The sequence below is a fragment of the Vombatus ursinus genome, unplaced genomic scaffold (genome assembly GCF_900497805.2).
Source record: "Vombatus ursinus unplaced genomic scaffold, bare-nosed wombat genome assembly UNPS02005459.1, whole genome shotgun sequence".
NCBI classification, from domain to species: domain Eukaryota; kingdom Metazoa; phylum Chordata; class Mammalia; order Diprotodontia; family Vombatidae; genus Vombatus; species Vombatus ursinus.
Window position 1 is genome coordinate 13,096,080 of NW_020945237.1, and position 24,108 is coordinate 13,120,187.

The 24,108-nt window shown below is 38.4% G+C and overlaps 1 protein-coding gene across 6 annotated transcripts in view; it reads left to right on the forward strand.

Annotated features, from left to right (window-relative positions):
* Positions 1–377: 377 nt before the first annotated feature.
* The window catches only part of MLLT10 (MLLT10 histone lysine methyltransferase DOT1L cofactor), a 212,956-nt gene continuing 189,225 nt past the window's right edge, over positions 378–24,108 (forward strand). For 4 of the 6 annotated variants that reach the window (XM_027847831.1, XM_027847834.1, XM_027847835.1 and 1 more), the window contains exons 1-3: positions 378–483; positions 659–818; positions 3,378–3,457. In XM_027847831.1, coding sequence (XP_027703632.1) covers positions 659–818; positions 3,378–3,457 — 240 coding nt within the window. In that variant the 5' untranslated portion in view covers positions 378–483. The remainder of the gene's footprint in view (positions 484–658; positions 819–3,377; positions 3,458–24,108) is intronic. The other 2 variants (XM_027847833.1, XM_027847832.1) reach the window with 2 other exon arrangements.

Below are 24,108 nucleotides of genomic sequence, written 5' to 3' on the forward strand. Positions count from 1 at the left end.
TCACTCCCACCACCCCCCTCCCCTCCCCCCCCCCCCGCTCCACCCTGAGGAATAGGAGTGGGGGAGGGGAAGAAGACGAACCGCGGGAGAGAAGGGAAAAAGGAAGCCGCGCCGTCGTGCCGGCGGCGCGCACGTTCTGCTTCCCCAACCCCTCCCCCTTTTCCCTTCCTCCTGGGGGCTGAGGAGGGCGCGCACGCTGGATGACGCTAAGGAGGAAGCGAGCTCCCTCTCTCCCCTCCCAGGCTCCCCGCTGCCCCGCGGGAGCCCCCCAGTGCGCCTGTGCGGAGGCCTAGTTGCTATGTGTGTCCTCTCCAGGTTCCTGTGTTAGCATCCCGGGTGGAGGTGGGGAGGGGAGAGAAGGAGAGGAGGAGGAGAAGGAGGAGGCGAGGAGGGGGTGGGGAGGGGGGAGGGGGGTAGGGAGTCAGCACGGACATGGCTCCTGACTCCAGTGCAGAACGTGAGTGACTGAGCAGCAAAGCCCGAGTGAGCGAACAACGAGCGGGCGGGCGGGCTGGGGCTGGGGGGTGGAGTGCGGCGGGGGGGGGCGAGGGGGGGAGGGGGGGAGGGGGGGGGGGGGGGCGGGGGGGAGGCGGGGGGGGGGGGGGGGGTCCTCGTGGGCGCCCTCCCCCCTCAATGGTCTTTCTCCCCTCCCCCGCAGATGGTCTCTAGCGACCGGCCCGTGTCACTGGAGGACGAGGTCTCCCATAGTATGAAGGAGATGATTGGAGGCTGCTGCGTTTGCTCAGATGAGAGAGGCTGGGCCGAGAACCCGCTGGTTTACTGCGACGGCCACGGCTGCAGCGTCGCCGTGCATCAAGGTAAACACCCCGCCAACCGCCCGCCCGCCGGGCCTCCCCCCAACCGCCACCCCGCGCCCCGCCCGCGGCACCCCCGGCCCCTCGGCCCCTCTCGGCCCGGTCCGGGGGCGGGAGGGGGGAGAAGTGCGTGTGGCCGCGCTGTCAGGGGGCGGGGAGCCCCTCGGGCTTCGGGCTCCCCGCGGCGGGGTGTGGAGCAGGCCGGCGGGGGAGGGCGGGCGGCTGCGGCCGCGGCCCGGCTCGGGGCGGGAGGCGGGGGGCGGGGGCGGGGGCCGCTCCGTGCGCCCCTCCTCTCGGTCCCTGCGCGGGGGGGGGGGGGGGGGGGTCCGTCTTCCCGCCCCTTTGCCTCTGGCTGGCTGGCTGGCAGCCGCTCGGCAGACTTCCTGGGCTGCGAGGAGGAGGGCTGCTGGGAAGCGGGGGTTGCCAGGCTGCTGTGGGTTACTAGGGAAGGAGGCTGCGGCGGAGGCTGCGGCGGAGCCTGCGGCTCCCGGGGCGGCGGCTGCCGGGGCTGCCCGGGCCGCCGCCGCTGCTCCCGCGGCTCGGGAGCGCCCGGGGAGAGGCTGCTCCGGCCGCCGCGTGCTCGGGGCTGCTGCGCGATGCGGGCGGCCGACCTTGACCGAAGCTCGGACTGCTGACCGGAGAAGATGAGCCTGGTGTCAGGCGCTCAGGAAGTAGTTTGCTGGGGATGTTTGCTTGGGGGTCTTCCGTCTCGGTGAGTCGCCGGATCCCATAGCCGAGGGGTCGCACGTGGGGGAGGGCGATTGGGGAGGGCTGTCATGGAGCCCTGCGGCTGTCGGTAGTATTTTGTGGGCTAAAGAAATTAGGCAGAAACGGCTTCGATTCAGCGATCCCCACCCCAGTTTATCTAGCAGTTTGAGACAGATAAGTTTAAAAGAACCCTGCGGTTTTTACCTTCTAAAAAGGAGTAAAGATCCAGTACCACAGTGATGAACATGAGTAACCTGGTGCTCATGTGCCTTTAAAGAGGTAGAAATTAGCTGTTCTTTTTGAAGAGTTAAATCCTCTCAAAAGAACAGACTTAAGTGCAGGCGTCAGGAATATTAGAAAACAAGAAAGTACTGATTTGATGCTTTGGAATTGGTATTTTTTGTATCATGTGGAGTTAAGATTTCCATGGGCAATTATGGGGAAGGGTGACATGTACATTATAAATTTATCATGTAGTTATCTTCCTATACTTGAATATTTATATTTAGACATTACTGGTACTCTCCCCCCCTCCCCCAGTCCTCTTCTAGACAGTGTAACTTGGGAGAATTTGACTATATTCTCTTAAGGTACATTTTCTGAGTAAACAAGGAAAGAACAATTGAGATTTGACTTTTAATACATTGTAAGTTACTTCTGACAAATTTTCCCCGTGTATTTAAATATAACCTAGATTTACAGATGCTTAAAGTGGTTTAATAGTATGAAAATGTTCCCCTTTTTCTCAGGTGACTAGTTAAGTGTCTTTCAGCAGTGAAAAGATATGTTCAATTATTACATAAACAATTTAATACTAGAATGCTCATCAAATGTTGAGGCCTTTAAAAACTTAAAAATATTTACTTAGAACTAAGTTGTGATATGTAATTCTATATTTTAGCATGAGGGCATGATATATATGGGTATGAAATGTTGATAAAAATACCTTGCTAACCTGAAATGTTTAGTAGACTTTTAGCTGAATTTGACATTGGTAGAAGTTGTCTTACTAACTAGACACCGTGAAACATGTTTCTTTGAAAATATTCAGTTACATTTTGAATTATGTAATATAATCTGCCTTACCCAAGCAGCCTTACCCAATTTGGGAACAGAGGTGAGGGCTTAGAGTTCATTGCACACCTGCTGTGTTCTTTGTTTTTAATCTTCTGATATTGTATGCAGCTTTGAATCTGAGATTTATCATCACGTTTATTAGTAACTTCATTAAAATCATGTAGTTGAAATTTCAAGTCAAGTTATGGCTTCAGCTTTTAACTAGTTTAGATATGTATATATGCATTTAGAAGTAAAAATAGAATGATAGTAATTTAGAGCACTATGTTTTCAAGAGGTTAGAGGTATGGGAGCCAACTATGTATTTCCATTTACATATTTAAAGTTAAGATTAAATAATATTTTAGCATGACATTTAGTTTTTTCTTTTTGTCTTATTAACTCAGTTTTAAAAGGTGTTTTGAAAATCTTCATTTAATTAAAATGTAATGTGGAATGCTTGCTGTGCCTTAAGTTTATGCCAAAATGAGAGGATGAAGTTCTCAATTTTTGTTTCTCAGAAAAACTTCATGAATTGTGTTAATTTTGACAAACTGGTCTTTCCTTTGCAAAGAGCTATTTAACATGAGTGACATGTTTTGCTACTGATTAAAAAGCAATGGTATGTTTAAAATTTTAAAATACAGTGCTTTGTTTTTCTTGTTAACTTGAATATTTCAAATCATCATTTATGTATCCTATTCTATTGAGTAAAGTAGAACAGGTTTTAAAAGGTTTTGATTTTCTATAGTTTTTGAGATATATATGTTAAAAACCATTTTATTTTTATTCTAACAGCTTGCTATGGCATTGTTCAAGTACCCACTGGACCTTGGTTTTGCAGGAAATGTGAGTCTCAGGAAAGAGCAGCGAGAGTGGTAAGGGCTGTGTTCATTTAAGACATTAACTTATTGTAGATACTACAGTTTAGTATAACCTTGCAGTTTTTCTGCAGTTTGTGTATTGTCAAATTTCTGTTTAAAATCTTATAGAATTATTTCGCACTGAATATTGAAATGTGGTTTTTAAATAGATTTGAAAAAACGAGAAACTTGGAAATGTTTGAACAACCCAACTATTTATTGACTTCCTTTGAACTCCTGAAAGCAGTGAAGTTAAAATGGGGATTTATTAGCAGTTTCTCTGGATTGAAAAACCCAGAAATGAATATAAAGTTTGAATCATCTGATCACATTTGAACTGTATGTAATAGGGAAACTTGTTAATATGTTGACTCTGGTCTTTTTTAATGAGAAAATATTCTGAATTTCAGTTTAGACTTTACTGTTTTTATTAAATCTGTAGACATGTTGCATTACTCACATTGAAATACACAATACGTTCATATATTGCCACATTTGACATAGTTTAAAAAAAAAAACCTTTTCACCTCATTATTCTTTTTATATTCTTTATAGTATTCCTGTGGTTGGAATATGATAAAAACAGTTCTCTAGTAATATTTTTGGGAACCCTGAAGAGATAGATTAAGTTTCATTATTTTTATTTGTGTATTACCTTGTGCAGTATGATCTTTCTTTGCTCTTTTGGGTGAAGAAGTTAGTAGAAAATAGAAGAGCATTTTTATTCTCTTTCCAGGCCTCCAGCAAAAGCAGTTCATACTTTTGTGTTTGGGCAATGTTTGGTCATTAAGAACAACAGGTGCACTGATTATCCAGGAATATATTGATCTCATAGCAGTATCTGGTGTATATATTTTGTGAAGAGGAGAAAAGACACAAATATGACCCAGAATAGAAGTATAGTAATTAGGATATGGTAAGAGAAATTAACCTTAAAATTTTGATGACTTGGAAGGTTAATTAGCATAGTCTTTTTTTGTTTTTCCCAAAGTGATGGGTTGGGGGATATGATGATACACAGCAGAAAGGGTGATAAAATTCTTTTGATGAGAGGGCTGCATAATTCATATAGATACTATTTGGAAAACTAAGAGATGTATAAGGGAAAACAATAATAATAAAAGGTAACATTTATATAGTGTGTACTCTGTGCCAGGCACTGTGCTAAACACTTAAAATTATTATCTCATTTGATTCTCATAACAACCCCTGGGAGGTAGGTGCTATTATGATCTCTGTTTTACAGATGAGGGCACTGAGGTAGACAGAGCTTAAGTAGACAGAGTCTAAGTGACTTGCCCATGGTCACACATAAGTGTTGGAGGCCACATTTGAATTCAAGTCTTCCTGGCTTTTTATCTACTTTGACACCTAGGAAAAGAAAGGGAGAAGAATAGAATTGGGGGGGGGGAAGAAAGAGAGAGAAGAGAAGTGAAGAGCCCCTAATATCTGCTTTAGGTTCCCTATACCTCTTTTTATCTTTCATTAAAAAGTAAATGGGGTTGATAGGATAGAATGAATAATTTTTAATAATCAGCTAGTTATTTTTGTCTGCTGAAAGTTCACTATATAGGAATGAAAGACATTTGCTAGATTTTCTTTTTTTAATAGTAGTTTATTTTTTCCAATTATATGTGAAGACAATTTTAGACATTTGTATTTACAGAATTTTAAGTTCCAAATTTTTCTCTCTTTCTTCTTCTCCCTAAAATGGTAAACAATTTGATATAGTTATTTATGTGCAATCATGTAAAACATTTCCATATTAGTCATGTTATAAAAGAAGAAATAGACCAAAAGGAAAAAAAAAACTACAAAGAAATGAAGTGAAAATAGTATGTTTCAATCTGCATTCAGAGTATAACAGTCCTTCTCTGGATTTGGACAGCATTTTCCCTCAGGAATGCTTTGGAATTATCTTAGATCATTGTATTGCTGAGAGGAACTAAGTCATTCACAGTTGATCATTGTACAGTTTTGCTGTTACTGTGTACAGAGTTCTCCTGATTCTGCTTATTTCACTTTGCATCAGTTCGTGTAAGTTTTTCCAGATTTTTCTGAAAGTATCCTGCTTTTCATTTCAATTATTTATTTATTTTGTGAGGCAATTGGGGTTAAGTGACTTTGTCCAGGGTCACACAGCTAGTAAGTGTGAAGTGTCTGGTCTGAGACCGGATTTGAACTCAGGTCCTCCTGACTGGCTGGTGTGCTCTATCCACTGTGTCATCTAGCTGCCCCCATATCCTGCTTTTTATTTAAAAAAAAAATTTTTTTTCTTCTTTGTGCTTATTCCTTCATTTTTCCTTTTTTTATACTTTATTTTATTTTATTTTTTCCCACTTAATAGTATTTTTTTTCCAATTACATGTATCATTTTTTTCTTACAGCTAGCAATTTTAGCACTCTTGTTGAATAGTAGTAGTGATAATGGGCATCCTTTCTTTATCCTTAACCTTACTGGAAAGTCTTCTAACTTTTCTTCATTGTATATGTTTATTCTTAGATTTATATAGATAGTATTTACTAGATTAAGGAAGAGGGAAAGCTTACATTTTAATTGGGGAGACAATATGTAAATAAATCAGTATATACAAGATACATAGTAGATGGAAAGTAACTTAGAGGGGCTGCTGGGGTGAATGAGAAAGGCCTTCAAGGGTTAAAGCTAGGTTTTGCAGAGACAAATACTGGTCAGAGGAGGTTATACTTTATAGTCTGTGAAGATTTTTTTCCTATTTCTATTGGATAATTAAAGTATGCTTTTGAATGATTATTTTGGCAGCAGTGTGCAAGATGAGTTATTGTACTAGTTTATATATGAAGTGAGCCCTAACTGGGTGGGTTGCTGACAGTAGGAGTCTTTTCAATGATAACCTTTTATTTATGTCATCTTCATTTCCTGAATTGTTACCCTTTCTCTCTTTTTCTAGCTAGCCATCCTTTGAACAAATCTGAGGGGGGAAGGGGAGGGAACAGAACAGGAATGTGAATGGGAAGCACTTCTGGAAAACTAACCAATGCATAAATTAAGCCTGACAGCGGAATGAAATTTTCACACCCATAGTTTCCCTGCCTTTTCAAAGGAGGATGTTGCTTTTTCTCATTTCTTCTCCTGGGCAGAGTTTCTTGGTCATTATATTGAACTAGTTTTCTTTCCATTTATGTTGTCACTTTCCGTATTGTTTTTATTTCTGCTTTTCACTGCATCAGTTCATATAAGCCTTTCCATACTTCTCTGAATCCTGTTTCTTAGTTTTTGCTACTTCAAAAAGTGTTACTGTAAATAATCTTGATTTTATAGGACCTTTTCCCTTTGTTTTTGCCTTCCTTGCAGTACATATGCAATAGTAGTGTTTCTGGGTCAGAGAGTTTGTGTAGTTTAGTTCCAAATTGTTCTCTGCAATGATTATGCCAGATATGGCTCTTCGAAACTATGCATTATTGTGCAATGATGTGTCCTGGGAATGTGAATTTTTTTTTTTTTTTTTTTTTTTTTTTTTTGGTGCTTACTATCAGGTCACCCTGTATTAGGTGTTTTAGAGACAGACGAATTCAAACATAGTTTTTGTCCTCTCAGAACTTAGAATCTGGTAGGGGAAATGAGATCTGTACGGAAATCATGATAATACAAATTAGGAAATGTGGAACAAAAATAAAGTTCTATGAGAAATTGTGAGGAGTAACTAATGATTGCATTGTGTGGGATTGTTGAAAAATTGGGAGGTGGTTATGAAAAATATGGTGAAGGATAACTAAGTAATGTAGAAGAAGTCAGGCAAATATTACTCTCATGTTTCAAGCATGGGTCACTAGGGTTAAGGTCAGAATAAAAGAGAAGAGTTGGTTTTGAGTAGGAAAAATGAGTTCTCTTTTTAGCATATTGAATATTCTGGAAAATGATTTGGAACTAATAATAATAACAACAATAATAATCCTAATGCCTAATATTTATATAGTGCCTATTGTCTGCCAAGCACTTTTGCTAACTAAGCATATTACAAATATCACTTATTTCATTTGATACTCAACAAAAACCCTGGGAGATAGGTGCTCTCATCCTCATGTTATAGTAATGTAACCTGTTCATACCCTTTGACCCGGAAATAACTATGTGCGAATTTGAGACAAGTGCTATAGAGAGAAGTTGGGGCTGGAGATAGGTAGAGAATTTTTCTCTTGGTGGAATAGAGTATAAAAGTGAGATGAGGGACTAAAGAATAAGAATCTTAGGAAATGCCTCTGGAGGTGGAAGGGAGGAAGGAGTTAGGATTGAGATTTAGAAGAAGCAGAGTAGTAGTAGGATCGTATATTGCAGGGATGGTAAAAGAAGGCAGGAGAGTGTCAGAGAGACTACCTTGGGAAGTAGTAGGTTGCCTTTTACCAGAGGTCGTCAAGCAAAGACCAGATGGCCCACTGAGGTTCTGTGTTTCTTAAGTTCACAGTCTCTCCTCCCCCCCCCCCCCCCCCCCCCCAGCATTTAGGTTTGTGGACTAAGGAATTAAAGGTTATTTTTGGACTTTTTTTTTTTTTTTTTGTGGTGAGGCAGTTGTGGTTAAGTGACTTGCTCAGAGTCACACAGCTAGTGAGTGTTATGTGTCTGAGGCCAGATTTGAGCTCAGGTACTCCTGACTAATGGTTATTTTTGAAAGTAATTTCAGTAGAATGTGTAGGGGGATTAGAAGCCTGCTTTTGTAAGTTAATTGAAGAAAGTATGGATGATGAGGGAGTTTTAGCAGTGGGTATAGATTCGTTATTCTCGAGACTTTTGGATCCCTTTTCACTCTGAAAGATTATTAAGGATTCCAAAGAGCTTTTATTGATGTGGATTGTATGTACAGATATTTACCATGTTAGAAATTAAAATGGATACTTTAAAATATTTTATTAATTTAAAAATAACAGTAAACCTATTGCATGTTCACATAACATTTTAAGTGGAAAATAACTTGTTCAAAACAAATACTGAAAAGTGGCATTATCTTAAATATTTTTGCAAACTTTAATATCTTTAATACAAGATAGCTGATTTCTCATCTGTTTTCTGCATTCAAGCTGTTTCGATATGTTGTTTTGGTTGAAGTATATGAAGGAAAACCAGTCTCACACAGATAATGTAGTTGGAAAAGGGAGGAGTATTTTAATAGGCATGTAACATCTTAGTATTATTATGAAAATATTTTTGACTTTGTGGACCCACTTGAAAGGGTTTCAGGGTACCATAGAGGTTTGCAGACCCCACTTTGGCAACCATTGGTATAGGTCATTAATTGGAGAAAGACTTTTTTTTGCCTGGGCATTGGGGTTAAGTGACTTGCCCAGGGTCATACAGCTAGTAAGTGGCAAGTGTCTGAGGTCACATTTGAACTCAGCTCCTCCTGACTCCAGGGCTGGTGCTCTATCCACTGCACCACCTAGCTGCCCCTAGAGAAAGGCATTTGTAAGTCAAGGAGATCTGCATTTTTGTAGAGGGAAGAGTCAGTGGAGAGGGAGAGATTGAAGATGTTATAGAGTGGAGGTAAATTGGGCCGTTGCCTTGTATATTTAGTCAGCTCGGTTTTGGATCTCTGTCTGGGGCTGAGCTGGTCTGATGAGAGTGTGTGCATAGTCATCTGCTGCTCTACATTTAATTTAGGTGGCTGACTACCCTGCTGCGTTTTCCATCCAGACCTTCCAGGAAACCAGGGCTGACCTGGAGATCTTGCCATCTTCTCAGCTTCTTGGCCAGTACCCCACCTTTTCCTTCTTCCCATTTCTTGACATGACTTTCTAGACCTGAACTCCTGTATGTATTATCTTCCTATGTTAGAATGTAAGCACTTTGAGGGCAGGGACTGTCTCATTTTTGTATTTGTATTTTCCCCTCGTGGCTCAGTGCTTGGCACATAAAAAACATTAACATTAATATTTAAAAGTATTAATGGCATTTAAAATGTTAATATGTTGTTTTCTGTTTACTTGTTCAGTCATTTGTATTTCCCTGAGGATTAAGTAATTGGGGCCTGTCATCTTCTGGTTTTCCATGTCTTGATTTTGAGAATTCAGTTAAGTAAATATCGGTGAGTCCTGAGTTTACTCTCTATATAATCTTACTCTGTGATTTCCAGCTTTATCTTCTGGGTTCCAGTGGTTCAGTTCAGTTGTCTTGTGCATTAGTAATGTAAAGGTAAAGTCGTACGAGAAATTTCTGAAGACAGATCACTTTCACCTGGTGGATGGCAATAGCTTGAAGGTGGGAGAAAGTTAGGAGTGTGATGGCACCTGAGTTGGAACTTCAAAGGAGTAATAGCAAATTGGGGTAGAGAAGGAGAGCCATTCTAGCATAAGCAAGGGCAAGGAGACAGAAGAGGGCAGGATAAGAAATTCACTTTTGAAACACAGTTTGTGAAGAGGAATGCTGTGAAATGAAACTGGAAAGGTAGACTAGGGCTTGTTAGTATGAGGTAGGAGGCTTTTAAAAGTTAAAGCCTACTCATTGTAGCATTTGGAATAAGGACTTCCTGGTTTGGAGGAAGTTAAAAATGAGGAGGAAACTGGTTCATTTTCTACCACCATTTCAGTTCCTTCATTTGGCTGCAAATTCTTCTCCAAATAAGTGATTATGTGGTTAGAGGGAAACAAGAATAGGTTGCTAAACACCTTTCAGATCAGTGTTCGGACTGGATTGTTGAGATAGCAGCTCCAAAATATGGCTTGTAAGTTTTTTCTTTTTGTACAGAAAAGGTTCCTTTTCTCATGTATTTGAGATGCTCCCTCCTTTTCAGGCCTGAGGTGAGAGGAGGAGAGGTATTTGGGGAGCAGAATGTTACTTGTTACCTCTGTTTCCAAATCTATACTTTAGGATCTTTGAATTCGATATTTGGTTGAGGGGGAGGAGAATATGAAATTGATTGTTTCCTGATGAACCTTGGGTTATAGCTAATGGGGATTGTGGAGAATCTTTTCTATGATGTCAGGTACATTGAGGCTGCTCTTTGGACCCAGATAGATACTTTATCTATAAGATTATAATAGGGATATCTTCTTAGTGAGTTTCAGGAATAAAAGCAAAAATTGAGGGATAATTAACACGGGATTGATGCTAATTGTCTGGCAAGTGCCAGGAGGTAGGTCTTAGTTTGTTCTCTCAGTTGAGGACTCAGAGGCCTTAAAGGGAGTGTTGAAGGCTTTAGGGAAGGAGGAATAAATTTCCAATACACAAAGATTATAAAAGGCTTTACCTTTTTAAAATAAGTTTTTATTAATATCTTTTTTCTATCACAAGTATTTTTTCAGTATCTCTCCTGTTCCTCAGAGCCATCCCATATAACTTAATATTTTTAAGAAATATGTTTTATTTCCCCCCAATTACATGTTAAAAGAGTTTTTAACAGTTTTTTTTTAAATTTTGAGTTCCAAATGGTATCCCTCCCTTCCCCCTCCACCAATAAGCAATCAGATATAGGTTATACATGTGCAATCATGTAAAACATTTCCATATTGATCATTTTGTGCAAGAACACTTGAATAAAAGAAAAAGAATGAAAGAAAGTGAAAAATATCACGCTTTAGTCAGTATTCAAATAATATCAGTTTTTTCTCTGGAGGTGGATAGTATGCTTTATCATTAGTCCTTTGGATTTGTCTCAGATTATTACATTGCTGAGAATTGCTAAGTCATTTACAGTTCTTCATCGAACAATATTGCTGTTACTGTGTATAATGTTTTTCTGATTCTGTTCACTTCACTTTGTATCAGTTCAGTGTAAGTCTTTCCAGGTTTTTCTGGAATCATCCTGCTTGTCATGTCTTATAGCACAGTAATAAAACTTACTATTTTTTAAAGAGGAAGAAAAGAAAAATCAGCAAAACCAATCAACACACTGAAAAGTCTACAAATTAATATAGCTGTGTATAAGTGTTGGTATGTATATATTTCATGATAAGCAATGTTGATTCACTTATATGCCTCAGTGTGGAAGAACAGCAGCTACAAAAATTCAAGAAGCAAAACCCTATCCTCATCTACATAATAACAATAGGCGTAGAACTTCAAAGACCAGGCATCATGAAAAGCAGTGAAATATTTGAAGTTCCATTGGCCCTGCCCCAGCTGTGCATGTTGGAATTAGGAGTTTGTTCTGTCTTTACTAGGCACTGGAGAGCTGCAGAGGGTTTTTGAGTAGAAGAGTAATCAGAGCAATGCATTTCCTGTTGGAGTGAAGAAAGACTTAAGAGAAGTGATGTATTGATTGTATAATGACCAGTTAGGAAGCAGTCATCATTTGTTTTAAGATTGAGAGGTTGCATGTACTTTTTTTTTCCACATGAAACTGTGAATCTCCCGTTATGTAAAGCTTACTTTTTTAGTATGTAGTCATATCAACAATTTAGTATATTGTCAATTCAAAGCTACTCTGCTTGTGTTTGATTCTTTCTGGTCTTACTTCTGTTAGGAGACTTGTGATTTTGTAAAGAGGTAATGAGAACCTGAGCAATTGGAAAGGAAAAGAGTAGATGGATATGAGGGCTGACCAAGGTAATGTTCACAGAACTTGGCAACTGAGTAAATATGGGGAGGGAGAGGGTAGGGTTGACTTGGATGGTGGTACCATTATCAAAACTGGAGAGACAGATTTTGTTTGATAGCAGCTGAATGCAGTTTTGAGTTTGAAATGTTGGCAAGATATCCCAGGTGGAGAAAGAGAACAAGCAATCAGGAACATGGTACTAGACCTTTGGGGAGAGGTTCCCAGAATTTCATATTTGGAAGGGAACCGAGTTGTGTAGTTTTTACTCTAAAAAGAAATCCTTCTCCAATATCCCTAACAACTGGTTGTTCCATCTTGGCTTAAAGAATGGTAACCCATTTCCTCTGGAGGCAACACATTCACCTTTAGGTAACCCTAATCATTAGAAAGCTTTTCCTGATATAAAACCTAAATGTTCCTTTTTTTTTTAAACAACTTCTACATTTTGTTCCTAATTCTGTGTTCTGGGGCCAGACAAGAACTAGTCAGATCCCTCTTTTACAGTCTTTCACATACTTGAAGGTAGCCATCATTTCCTCTCAGGAGACTTCTCTTCTCCAGGTTAAATAACACCAGTTTCTTTTGCCAGTTTTTGAAATAAAAATTCTAAACATAAACACCAACAAAAGAGCATTTGCATATATACAGCAGACCACAAAAGGAGAATTGTATTTGAAACTAGGAATTTTCATTTCATACCACTTGGTTTATTTAAAAAAGAATATAATTATTTCATACTTTACTTTAAAAACTGCTCTGGGCTTCTGTGCTTTCTTTTGAAATTCCACCTGTTCCCTTGTATGTGGTAGCCCTCTTACTTTGGCATCACTGTTACTATACCACTTGTCTTTCAATCCCTTCTTCCATTTAAAAACAGAGAAAAAAAAATTGTGACAAGTACAGTCAAGTAAAATGAATTCACACAGTGGTAATGGCCAGATAATGTGTCTCTTTCTGTACTTTGAGTACTTCAACTCTCTATTAGGAGGTAGATGGTACATAATTCATCCAGTATGTTCTTTGGAGACATTTCATTGATCAGAAAGATTGAATTTTTCAAAGTTATTTTTCTTTATAATGTCTTGTGTGCTTTTTAATTCTGGATTCATTGCTTTTTGTTGTGCAAAAGCTTTTAAAAATATAATCAAACTCATCTACTTTATCTCATAATCAAATTTTTATATATTACAATATAATTTAATAATTTATCTCTTCACAATTATAAAAGGTCAATATTAGGAAATATTAGGAATTCAGAGTTCAGAAATTGAGAAAGGGGAAGGGGAGGAAATACAGGGGTTTTTTTTCTTAGAAATTTAGCAGTGGAAAAAAGGGTAGTACCTGATTAGGGATAAGTTGGATCAGTGGAAAGTTTTTGTTTTGTTTTTTGCGGGAGTAGGGGAGAAGTTGGGAGGGGAGGAGGTAAGGATATAGGAGACCTGAACCTATTTGTAGATTGATGAAAAGATTGTAAAGAGGAGTGCTTGAGATTGCCTGAGTGAAAGGGGATGAGTAATGGATCATGTTTGTGAAACAGAGAGAGAAGACATGACATAACCCTTGAAGTCTCTGCTAAGGACTAGACTTGACAAGAAGGGCTATCTCCAGAGACTGGAGGCAAGGAATGGGCAGGACATTGAAAGGTTTAGAGGAGGGGAGTTGAGAGTTCACTTTGATTTCCTGAGCTCATTAATAAAACAGGTGCCTAACTAGGTCATCTGTGGAAGGTACAGTTAGGACTTTGAATGGTGTTAATAAGGAATGAGTAAAAGGATTGTTGTGAAGTAGTGAAAGCCCATTTGCTATTAAGTAAACAAATTCATAGTGTACCAAGTCAGCATGAATTCAAGAATTCCTTCAGTATCACTCAGCAAGTTGGGTATAGGAGGGTTGGGTGGGCAGCATCTACTTCTGTCCATCCCTCTCCACCCCACCCCATCCCAGAAAAAAAATAGAAGGGCAGGATTTTGGCAAAAAGAGGAAGTGCAGAATTTAGGCTCTTAGGGCACTTTTGTCTTTTTTTTTTTAGGCAGTTAGGGTTAAGTGACTTGCCCAGGGTCACACAGCTAGTAAGTGTCAAGTGTTTGGTCTGAGGCTGGATTTGAACTCAGGTCCTCTTCACTTCAGGGCAGGTGCTGTCTCCACTCCGCCACCTAGCAGCCCCTCTCAGGGCACTTTTTTCCCCCCTTGGTGAGGTAGTTGGGGTTAAGTGACTTGCCCAGAGTCACACAGCTAGTGAGTGTTACGTATCTGAATCCAGATTTGAACTCAGGTCCTTCTGACTCCAGGGTCAGTGGCTCTATCCATTGGGCCACCCAGCTGCCCCTTCTCAGGGCACTTTTGAAAGGTAAAGTGTAATATGAAGTAGAATGGAATAATAGAAGAGCATAGAAGATGAAAAATTCAAGCAAGCATGAGGATAGGATGATAGTGAAGAATCCAAGGATAATGTCAGCTGGAGAGAAAGATAGTGAAACAGGTGCCAGAATGATTTTGAGAGAGGAGCTTTATTGTTTAGGAGCTTAGGAAGATGACAAAGGCAAAGATTAGGAAGGTGAGTAATAAAAGAAGTCAGTGAAAGTCAGTTTTGTTTGCACTTAGAGGGCAGGAGGACTTTGTGTTTTTTGATAAAAATCTTGTGTTTTCATTATGCATGTGCTTTAGTCATCCTTGATAAGAATGTATTTTAGTAGCTTTCTAATAAGCTGTTTCTGTAATTTTGATGAAAACTAGAGATAGCACTATAGTTTAAAGAACAAAAATTTGGGTGTGTGGGCAAATGCTGCAGGCCTTGAAGCTGGAAAGATGTGAATTCAAGTCCCACCTCTTGCTCTCGACAACTCTCCAAAAACCCGTACTTACTGAGAAAGTGGGTCGCTTATTCAGTGCTAGTAGCCTGTGTGTGTGCCTCTAGGCATAGGAGAGAGAAGGAAATCTGTAGGAGTCACTAGAATCTTAAGTGAAATTGCAAGATAGCCTGATATAGTGAATGGTTAGAGCTTAAATCTAGGGGACTGGGGATCTAAAATTGGAATTCCACTCAAGACACTGATTAGCTGTGCCCCTAGAAGATGAGAATGTTGTACTATCCATCTCACAAGAAAGAGCTTTGAAAATCTTAAAGCACTATATAAAGTCAGCTATTAAATATGCAAAGTTTCTTAGGCCTCCTTTCCACCTCCAAGTGCTGCCTTCTGAACTACTCCACCCATTCTGTTTTTTTCCTACAAAATTACTCATCATAATTTGAGGTATAAAGTAGGTGACTAGTGAACACAAAACTGGGCTTGAAGAAGAGAAGACTTGAGTTCAGATAGTACCGTAGACACTTAATAGCTTTGTCACTCTGGAGAAGTCACAACTTCTATTTGCCTCATCTGTAAAATAGGGATAATAATAGCATCTACCTCTTGGGGTTGTTGTGAGGTCAAATGTGATAACATGAAAGTGCTTTGCAATTATATGTGCTAATAATCTAGAGCAGTGGTGACAAACTCAAATAGAAACAGATTCTCGTGGGCTGCAGATTGACTTAGAAAACCAGAAATTAATAATATGTGTGCTTCATTGTATTTTTATTTATTTTGTTACACATTTCTCAACTACATTTTTTTTAGTTTTTAAATTTTTTTATTAATTTATTTTGAATAATCAACAATCACTTCCATAAGCTTTTGAGTTTTAAGTTTTTCTCCCCCTCCCTCCCCTAGATGGCATGCAATCTGATATAGGCTATGCATATGCATTCCAATTAAACATTTTCACATTAGTGATATAAGTAAGAATTAGAACCAAAAGGAGGAACCACCAGAAAGAGGAAACAAAAAACAACAGAAGAAAAAAAATAGCAAATAGTATGCTTCGATCTACATTCAAACTCCGTAGTTCTTCTTTGTGGATAGCATTTTCCATCATGAGGCCTTTGGAGATGTTTTAAATCCTTGCATTGCTGAGAACGGTTAAGTTTATATCAGTATTAGCGCACAACGTGGCTGTTATCATGTACAGTGTTCTCCTGGTTCTGCTCACTTCACTCAGCATCAGACCATACAAGTCTTTCCAGGTTTTTCTGAAGTCAACCTGTTTATCATTTCTTATAGCACAGTAGTTTTCCATTACATTTATATACCACAACTTGTTCAGCCATTCCCCAATTGATGGGCATCCTCTCAATTTCCAATTCTTTGCCACCACAAAAAGAGCTGCTATAAATATTTTTGAACATGTGGGTCCTTTTCCCATTTATATAATTTCTCTGGGATGTAGCCCTAGAAATGCTATTGCTGGGTCAAAGGGAATGCACGTTTTTATAGCCCTTTGGGTGTAGTTCCAAATTGTGCTCCAGAAGGGTTGGATCAGTTCACAACTCCACCAATAATGCATTAGTGTTTCCTGTTTTATCATGTTGGCCAATCTTATAGGTGTGATGTGGTACCTCTGAGTTTTCTTCATCTGAGAACTGCCTGTTCATATCCTTTGACCATTTATCAATTGGGGAATGACTTGTATTCTTATAAATTTGACTTAATTCTCTATATATTTTAGAAATGAGGCCCTTATCAGAGAGACTGGTTGTAAAAATTATTTCCCAATTTTCTACTTTCCTTCTAATCTTGGTTGCATTGACTTTGTGCAAAAACTTTTCAGTTTAATGTAATCAAAGTTATCCATTTTGCTTTTTGTAATGTTCTCTATCTCCTGTTTGGTCATGAATTCTTCTGTTCTCCATAAATTTGATAGGTAAACTATTCCTTGCTCTCCCAATTTGCTTACAGTATCAGTCTTTATTTCTAAATTGTGAACCCATTTTGACTTTTTTTTGGTATATGGTGTGAGATATTCATCTATGCCTAGTTTCTGCCATAGTCTTTTTCAGTTTTCCCTGCAGTTTTTGTCAGAGAGTGAGTTCTTATTCCAGAAGCTTGGGTCTTTGGGTTTATCAAATAATAGATTACAGTAGTCATTGACTAGTACTGTGTCTTGCATACTTAGCCTATTCCACTGATCCACCACTCTATTTCTTAGCCATTACCAGGCAGTTTTGATGATTGCTGCTTTATAATACAATTTAAGATCTGGAATGGCTAGGCCACCTTCCCCTGCATTTCTTTTCATTAGTTCCCTTGATATTCTGGACCTTTTGTTCTTCCAAATTAATCTTGTTATTATTTTTTCTAACTATAAAATAATTTTTTGGTAGTTTGATTGGTATGGCACTGAATAAGTAAATTAGCTTAGGTAGAATTGTCATTTTTATTATATTAGCTAGGCCTACCCATCAGCAACTGATGTTTTTCCAGTTATTTAGATCTGACTTTATTTGTCCCACCTACATTTTAATCTCCTTCCAGCTGTTCTTGGGAGTTTTTCAGGCTTCCAGTTTGACACTTGTGGCCTGGAGCATTGAAAAGTTAAGCTACTTGGTCGACATTTGCACAGCCAGTATGTAAAAAGAGTGGAACTTGAATCTGAATTCTTGGTCCCAAGGTTTTCCTGCTTTAGGTGTTTATATACCTAAATAAATCTAGTCTGAATATGTGAGAGAGAATATTATCATTCTTTTTGTGGAGAGAGGGGGCTTGCACCTACCCATTTGAACTATAATCTTTCTCTGGCAAATTCCTTTAAGACTTAGTGTCTGACTTTAGTGACTTAACTTCTTTAATCTCTTATAACTTGTTCCTGTTTCCACCTTAGTTGCTATTTTCTATACTCCTCTGTGATTTCCTGGTTTCCTTCAATCCTTATTCTCAAAAGATTTCTTGGCAGTTTTTGATATGTTAATATCAGACCATTCTGCTTTTTTGGAAGCTCTGCAGTCCTATGGTTTGCTTGGGAGTACACGATGCTAGTATTTAATATTTAATAATAATCTCTCTTCTAACTCTGAATCTTAGTATTTCCCATACCTCCCAAGAGCTGCTCCTTGGCCCCTTCCTTAAAGTTGTCATTAGAAATTTTATCCTTTCTGTGATTTGAAAAGTCTTCTAAATCAATTTGATCCTAATTTCCCTCTCATATACCAGTGTTACATATACATAGCCTGCTGAATATTTTCACTTAAATGTCCCTTAGAGCCTAAAATATATTGTGTTTAAGGTTGCATTCGTAATCTTTCCCCTGCAGACTAAATCCTCTTGTCTTACCAGGCAGTTATGAGTATCATGAGTGTCCTAGTTATCTAGGAACAAAATCTCTGAGTCTTTCATTCAACTGCTTACACATCCAATCGATTCCCAGTATTTTTGATCCTTCTTTGGAAATATCCCTCATGCATGTCCTTCACATTTTTATTCTCACCCTAGTCCCCTCTGCACTTCTCCCCCTCCCCTGGTATAGGTTTTTATATATTTGAGTTATTGAGATTTGTCATATTTTTTATTGATGCTTTTTTTAGTGAATTTTTAAAAAATGTTTTAATTAATGCCATTTGCTTTTATGTGAATGAATGAAAAAGCATTTTAAAATACTGTGTAAAACACTATGCTGTAAGACCATTCCTGTTCTCAAAAAAATCACCTTTTTATTTTTCTTCAAAATTATTTATTTTGAACATGCACTTAAATTTTGAATTCCAAATTATCTTCTCTCCTTCCTCTGCCCCACTGATTGAGAAAGCAAGCAATATGGTATAAATTATACATGTGAAGTCCATAATAGCCATGTTGAAAAAAAATAATAAAAATTAGCAAGAAACAAAGAAAGTGAAAAAAAGTATGCTTTAGTCTGCACCTAGAGTTTCATCAGCTTTCTCTCTGGAGGTGGGTAGCATTTTTCATAGTGAGTCTTTTGGAATTATCTTGGGTGTATTGATGTAGCTAAGTCTTTCACAGTTAATTGATCATTGTTATAATACTGTGTACAGTGTTCTCTTGGTTCTACTCACTTCACTTTATATCAGCTTCTGTAAATCTTTCCAAGTTTTTCTGAAAGCATCCTACTCATCATTTCTTATAACACAATAGTATTTCATCACAATCATATATCACAACTGGTTCAGCCATTCCCCAGTTGATGGGCATCTCCTCAATTTCCAAATTTCCAATTCTTTGCCACTACAAAAAGAGCTGCTATAAATATTTTTGTATATATAGGTCCTTTCCCTTTTTTTTATCTTTTGGAGATACAAATCTAGTAGTGGTATTGCTGGTTCAAAGGATATACAGTTTTATAGCCCTTTGTGCATAAAGAAACTCTTTCTAATGGAGGAGACCACATGTGGAAGGCATCAGCTGCAAGTTGAATGAAATTAGGGTACATTAGCAAAGCAGATGGTAACTCACCTTCTTTAATGTCATTTTCACTTATCAAATCATGCGTATTTTTGATGTTGAGCTCTTTGACAATGCCTAGATTTTGGTGGTGAGAAGTTTCTTTTCTGGGTCTTCAGTAGCTGTCGATGTACCTATAGAAGAAATTACCCAGATCTTTATCTTATGGGGATAATGGCTGTAGGGGTTGGTCTAGAAGCATGATGGGTGTTTGGGGGGGAGGGGCTGCTGCTACTCTCATGGTTCTTGGACTTGACCTCAAGACTGTTAAGTGTCAGTTGCTCAGCATTTGGTGGTGGTGGGTAAGTAAGGTGGGGCCCTTTTCCATCGTGATTGCTCCCTTTGAGGATCCTTGTGGAAGCAGGGCTGGTGGTGTGGGTGGTGCTTCTGTTTTGTAGGTACTTGGATTCAGGGGCCTAGGTTATTTCTGTTAGGGTCTAAGGGGAGTTGGTGATTTGATTTGGCTAACAGACCTCCTGTCTTTCCCTCAGGGTGCCTTGCTGCTTCAGTCAGTCTTGTTTACCTGTCCAGTATCTGGCAGTTGGTGAGGAATCCTAGCCTATGTAGTTTCTTTCCTGGAAGGTGATTGTGGGGCTTGGGCCAGAAGCAGGGTTGGTAGGGTTTGGGGTGGGGATTGGGCAGGAAAATTGAACTATTATTTCTAAGGCTGTTGGACTTCCCTTTATTTCCTCGTATGTCTCTCTTCTACACAGTGAGCCTTTACTTACGACAGATTTAAAAAAGAAAACAGAAGCGTAGGTCAGTAAAATTAATCACTGTTCAGTGCTATACAACATTATACACTTATAGTCCTTCACCTCTTTACTGAAAGGAATATATATTTTTTCATCTCTTTTTGGGGCCAAACTTGGTTATTATAATTATACAGTGTTTAATTTTGTTTGTTTCTGTTTATGTTGTTGTAGTCATTGTGTATATTTTCCTGGTTCTACTACTTACTTTTTGTCAAATCATAGAAACTTACTGTTTATTTTCAGTTGCTCATATTATTGTTTCTTGTGATGTAATAATATTCCATGACATTCATATTACCAGTTTGTTTAGATATTCCCAATTGATAGGTACCCATTTTGTTTTGTTATTTGCTACTATGAAAAAGTTCACTCAGACTATTCTAATAATCTCTCCACTGATCTCTTTTGCCTCTAATTCATCTTGGCCAGGCCTTGACACTGTTGCATGTAAAGTAAAATCCAGACTTTTTGAAATGGGCATTCATAATTATCCAATCCAGTGTTTTTAGGCTTACTTCTAACTGCTGTCTTGTACAGAAGTTCTCTGTGGATAAAACCTTTCTTGAAAATGAGTTGGCCTTTCTTAAAAATCTCAGTATGTTTTACTTAGACCTTTCCCATTCCACCATCCTCCCCTCCCCTCCCCCCATCCTGAAAATTTGTGTGTTGAAATATACATTAGCATAGATGCTTTTTCATCCAAAATTGACTTCTTTATTTTGCCCAATCAGATGTAGTTTTTCTGTCCTCATTCTAGTTCATTTAATTTATATGACATTTAACCACGTGTAGTCTTAAATTGTAGGTATTTGTGTACATGTTTCTCTACTGTATTGTAAGCTCTGAGATGACAGGGACCTTGATTTATATTTGTTACCCTGAATGGTGCATTGGCTGTAATAGGTTCTTGATAAATATTTATTGACCAAATGAATTGCCGAGTTGCCAATATCACTTTTAGGGAGTGTCCTTGAGGAATAATTTTCCTGTTTGCCATTTGAACTTACCCTCTTGTGATCTTACTGCTTTTTTTTTAGGAGTGACAAATCTAGACTGTATGTGTTGGCAAGTGTATTTATTCCCACTGGAGGCCTGCTGCCGTCAGTTACTAAATTAGTCCAAGTTTTACAGAACAAATTCGTTTATTAAGGGGATTTATTCTGTGACGTTTGGATTAAGTCAAAGGGCTGCATTTGAGGACCTAGAGGGCCGGGCCACAGGTTCCCCACCCCTGGCGTAAGGATGAGATTATTCTGCTCTCTCTCTCTCTCTTTTTTTTTGGGGGAGGGCCTTAAGGAGTTTTCAGAACAGATTACCATTTCTAGATTTACTTGGAACTCTAAGGCTAATTGTAGTTAGTGTGACCGGGTTGGGCTCTTCCCCTTCTTCCTCTTCTCAGTTGGATTTTTACTTTCAGAGTTCTCTGGTTTAGAAATAATTTGGAAACTTGAGAATTGGAGGCAGGTGGTGGAGGTACTACTCGTTTTTCTGAAGTGGAGAAGTTGGATCTGTAGCATTTCTGTCAAGGAGGGCACAGGTTTCAGATCTCATTTTAGTTTTGCAGTTAGGGTTAAGTCAAACTAACAAACATTTTTTAAGTAGCTGTACCTGCTCTGTGTCAGATACTCTGCCAAGTGCTGGAGATCCAAAGAAAGGTAAAAGAAACGACAAAAAACCCAATCCCTACTCTCATGGAGCATACAGTCTTTAATGGGAGGTAAAGGGAAGGAAAGACAAAATGCAAGCAACACGTACAAACAAAATATAAATATAGACACACATGATAAAATGGAGTTAATCATAGAATGGAAGCGTTAGTATTAAGGGGGATTTGTGAAAGGGTACTTGTAGAAGGTGGGATTTTATTGGGGACTTGAGAAGCTAGGAAACTTAGAGTTGGGGATGAGGATAAAGAAATTTCCAGGCATGGGAGACAGCCAGTGAAAATTCACGGAGTTAGGAAATGGAGTGCCTTTTATGAGGAACAGCAGCAAAGAGGCCAGAGAATAGTTAGAGAAGAGTAAGATGTAAGAAGACTGGACAAGAGGGAAGGAGCCAGGTTTATGAAAGGCTTCAAGGGTTTTAGGAAAAGATTACTGCCCTCCCAGGTCTAGCCAGTTTCCCCCAAGTCTAGAGTAAGACTGCCTTTTTGTTTGTTTGAAATATCTTTTCATTGATGTTTGTTGTTTTTCTATTGCTTACATTCCCCCTGCGTCACTTCCCCCTCCAAAAGCATCTCATATAACAGATTTTTTTTTTTTAAAAAGAGGAAGAAGAGAAAAAAAATAAAACCCATCCCTATATCAAGAATATGCAATATATGCAGTGTTCTACACTGTGGACTTCCCACCTCAGCAAAGGAGTGGGAGAGGCTTTTTTGGGCCCGTACTTGTTTTTTGTAATTTTACAACATTGATTTTTGAGTAAGTGGCAGTTCTTTCTATTTACATTGTTATAATCATTGTGTATATTGTTTCCTTGGCTTTGCTTACTTCAATTTGCATTACTTCATGGAAATCTTGCTTCTTTGTATTCATTAAATTTCACTATTTCTTGTAGCATAGTAATATTCCATTACATCCATGTACTACAATCTGTTTAGTCATTCCTTAATTGATGGATTTCTATTTTGTTTCTAGTTCTTTGCTATTATAAAATGCACAGCTATAAATATTTTAGTGTGTATGGGGGCCATCTTATCTATCAGTGGCCTCCTTGGGGTATAAATGCCTGGTAATAGAATATCTCAGTCATGAGGGTAAGGATGTTATAGTCACTTTATTCACACAATTCCAAATGCCTTTCCAGAATACTCTTACTAGTTTGTAGCTATAACAGAAATACATTATCAGTTCACAACCTATCCAACATTGATTTTATCCATTTTTTGGTCATCTTTGCCAGTTTGCTGGGTGTGAGGTGAAACATAAGCATTGTTTGGATTTGGTTTTGTTTTATTTGCGATTTGGCTTATTCTTTCATACATTTAATAGTTTGCAGTTCTTTTGAGAACTGTTTCTTCATATTCTTTGATCACTTATCTTTTAGGAAATGACTTTTAGTAAAAAAATTAATGGGGTGTGTGTGTGTGTGACCTTGATCAGAGGAATTTGGTAAAAAGATTTTTTTCTCCATTTGGCCACTGTCCTTTACTAGGTGCATTAATTTTGTTTGTGCAGAAGCTTTTCAGTTTCAGGTAATCAAAATTATCTGTGTTATCTTTTGTAATTGCCTCTGTTCCTTGTTTGGTTGATGATATGTTTCTTACCCATTATAGCTGTGAAAAGTATATGACCTGCTCATAATTTTTTTTAAGGTAACTTTTTTAATATTCAGGTCATATATACATTTTTAATTTGTGTGGGGCATAGTATAAAGTATTAGTCTAAGCCTAATTTTTTCCCCAATTACCTGTTTCCCCTTTTATTTTTACTTCATTAGATTGTTTATGCAGAAACTTGTTTTACTTAATCAAAACTGTCCGTTCATCCTGTGAGCCTTTCTATCTCTTGGTTAGTCAAGGAACTCTTCCTCTCTCTATAGATATGAAAGTTAATGTCTTCCTTGCTCCTTGACTTTGCTTATTATGTGACTGTTTTTATCTAAGTCATGTGTCCATTTGGAACTTATCTTGGTATATGGTATGAGGTGTTGGTCTTAACATTCGTTTCTGACAGACTGCTTTTTTTAGTTTTCCCAGCAGTTTTTGTCAAATAATGAGTCCTTTCAATAGCTGGTGTCTTTGGGTTTATCAAAAAAACTTTGCTGCTGTTTTTTTTTTTTTTTGTTGTTGTTGTTGTTTTGTTTTGTTTTTGCTTTTATGTGTTCTTTACCTAATCTGTTCTAGAGATTGACCATCCTCCTCCCACTCCCCCATCTTTCTCTTTTAAAAAATCATACCAAATTGTTTTTGATGATTACTGTTTTGTAGTATAATTTGAGTTCTGATACTGATACCCCTTTGCTTCCCATTATTTTCATTATTACCCTTGAGATTCTTGGCCTTTTTTTCTCCATATGAATTGTTTTTATTTTTTCCAGCTTTATAAAATATTCCTTTGATAGTTTGATTGGCATAGCATTTAATAAGTATATTAATTTAGATAATATTGTCATTTTTTTATATTAGCTTG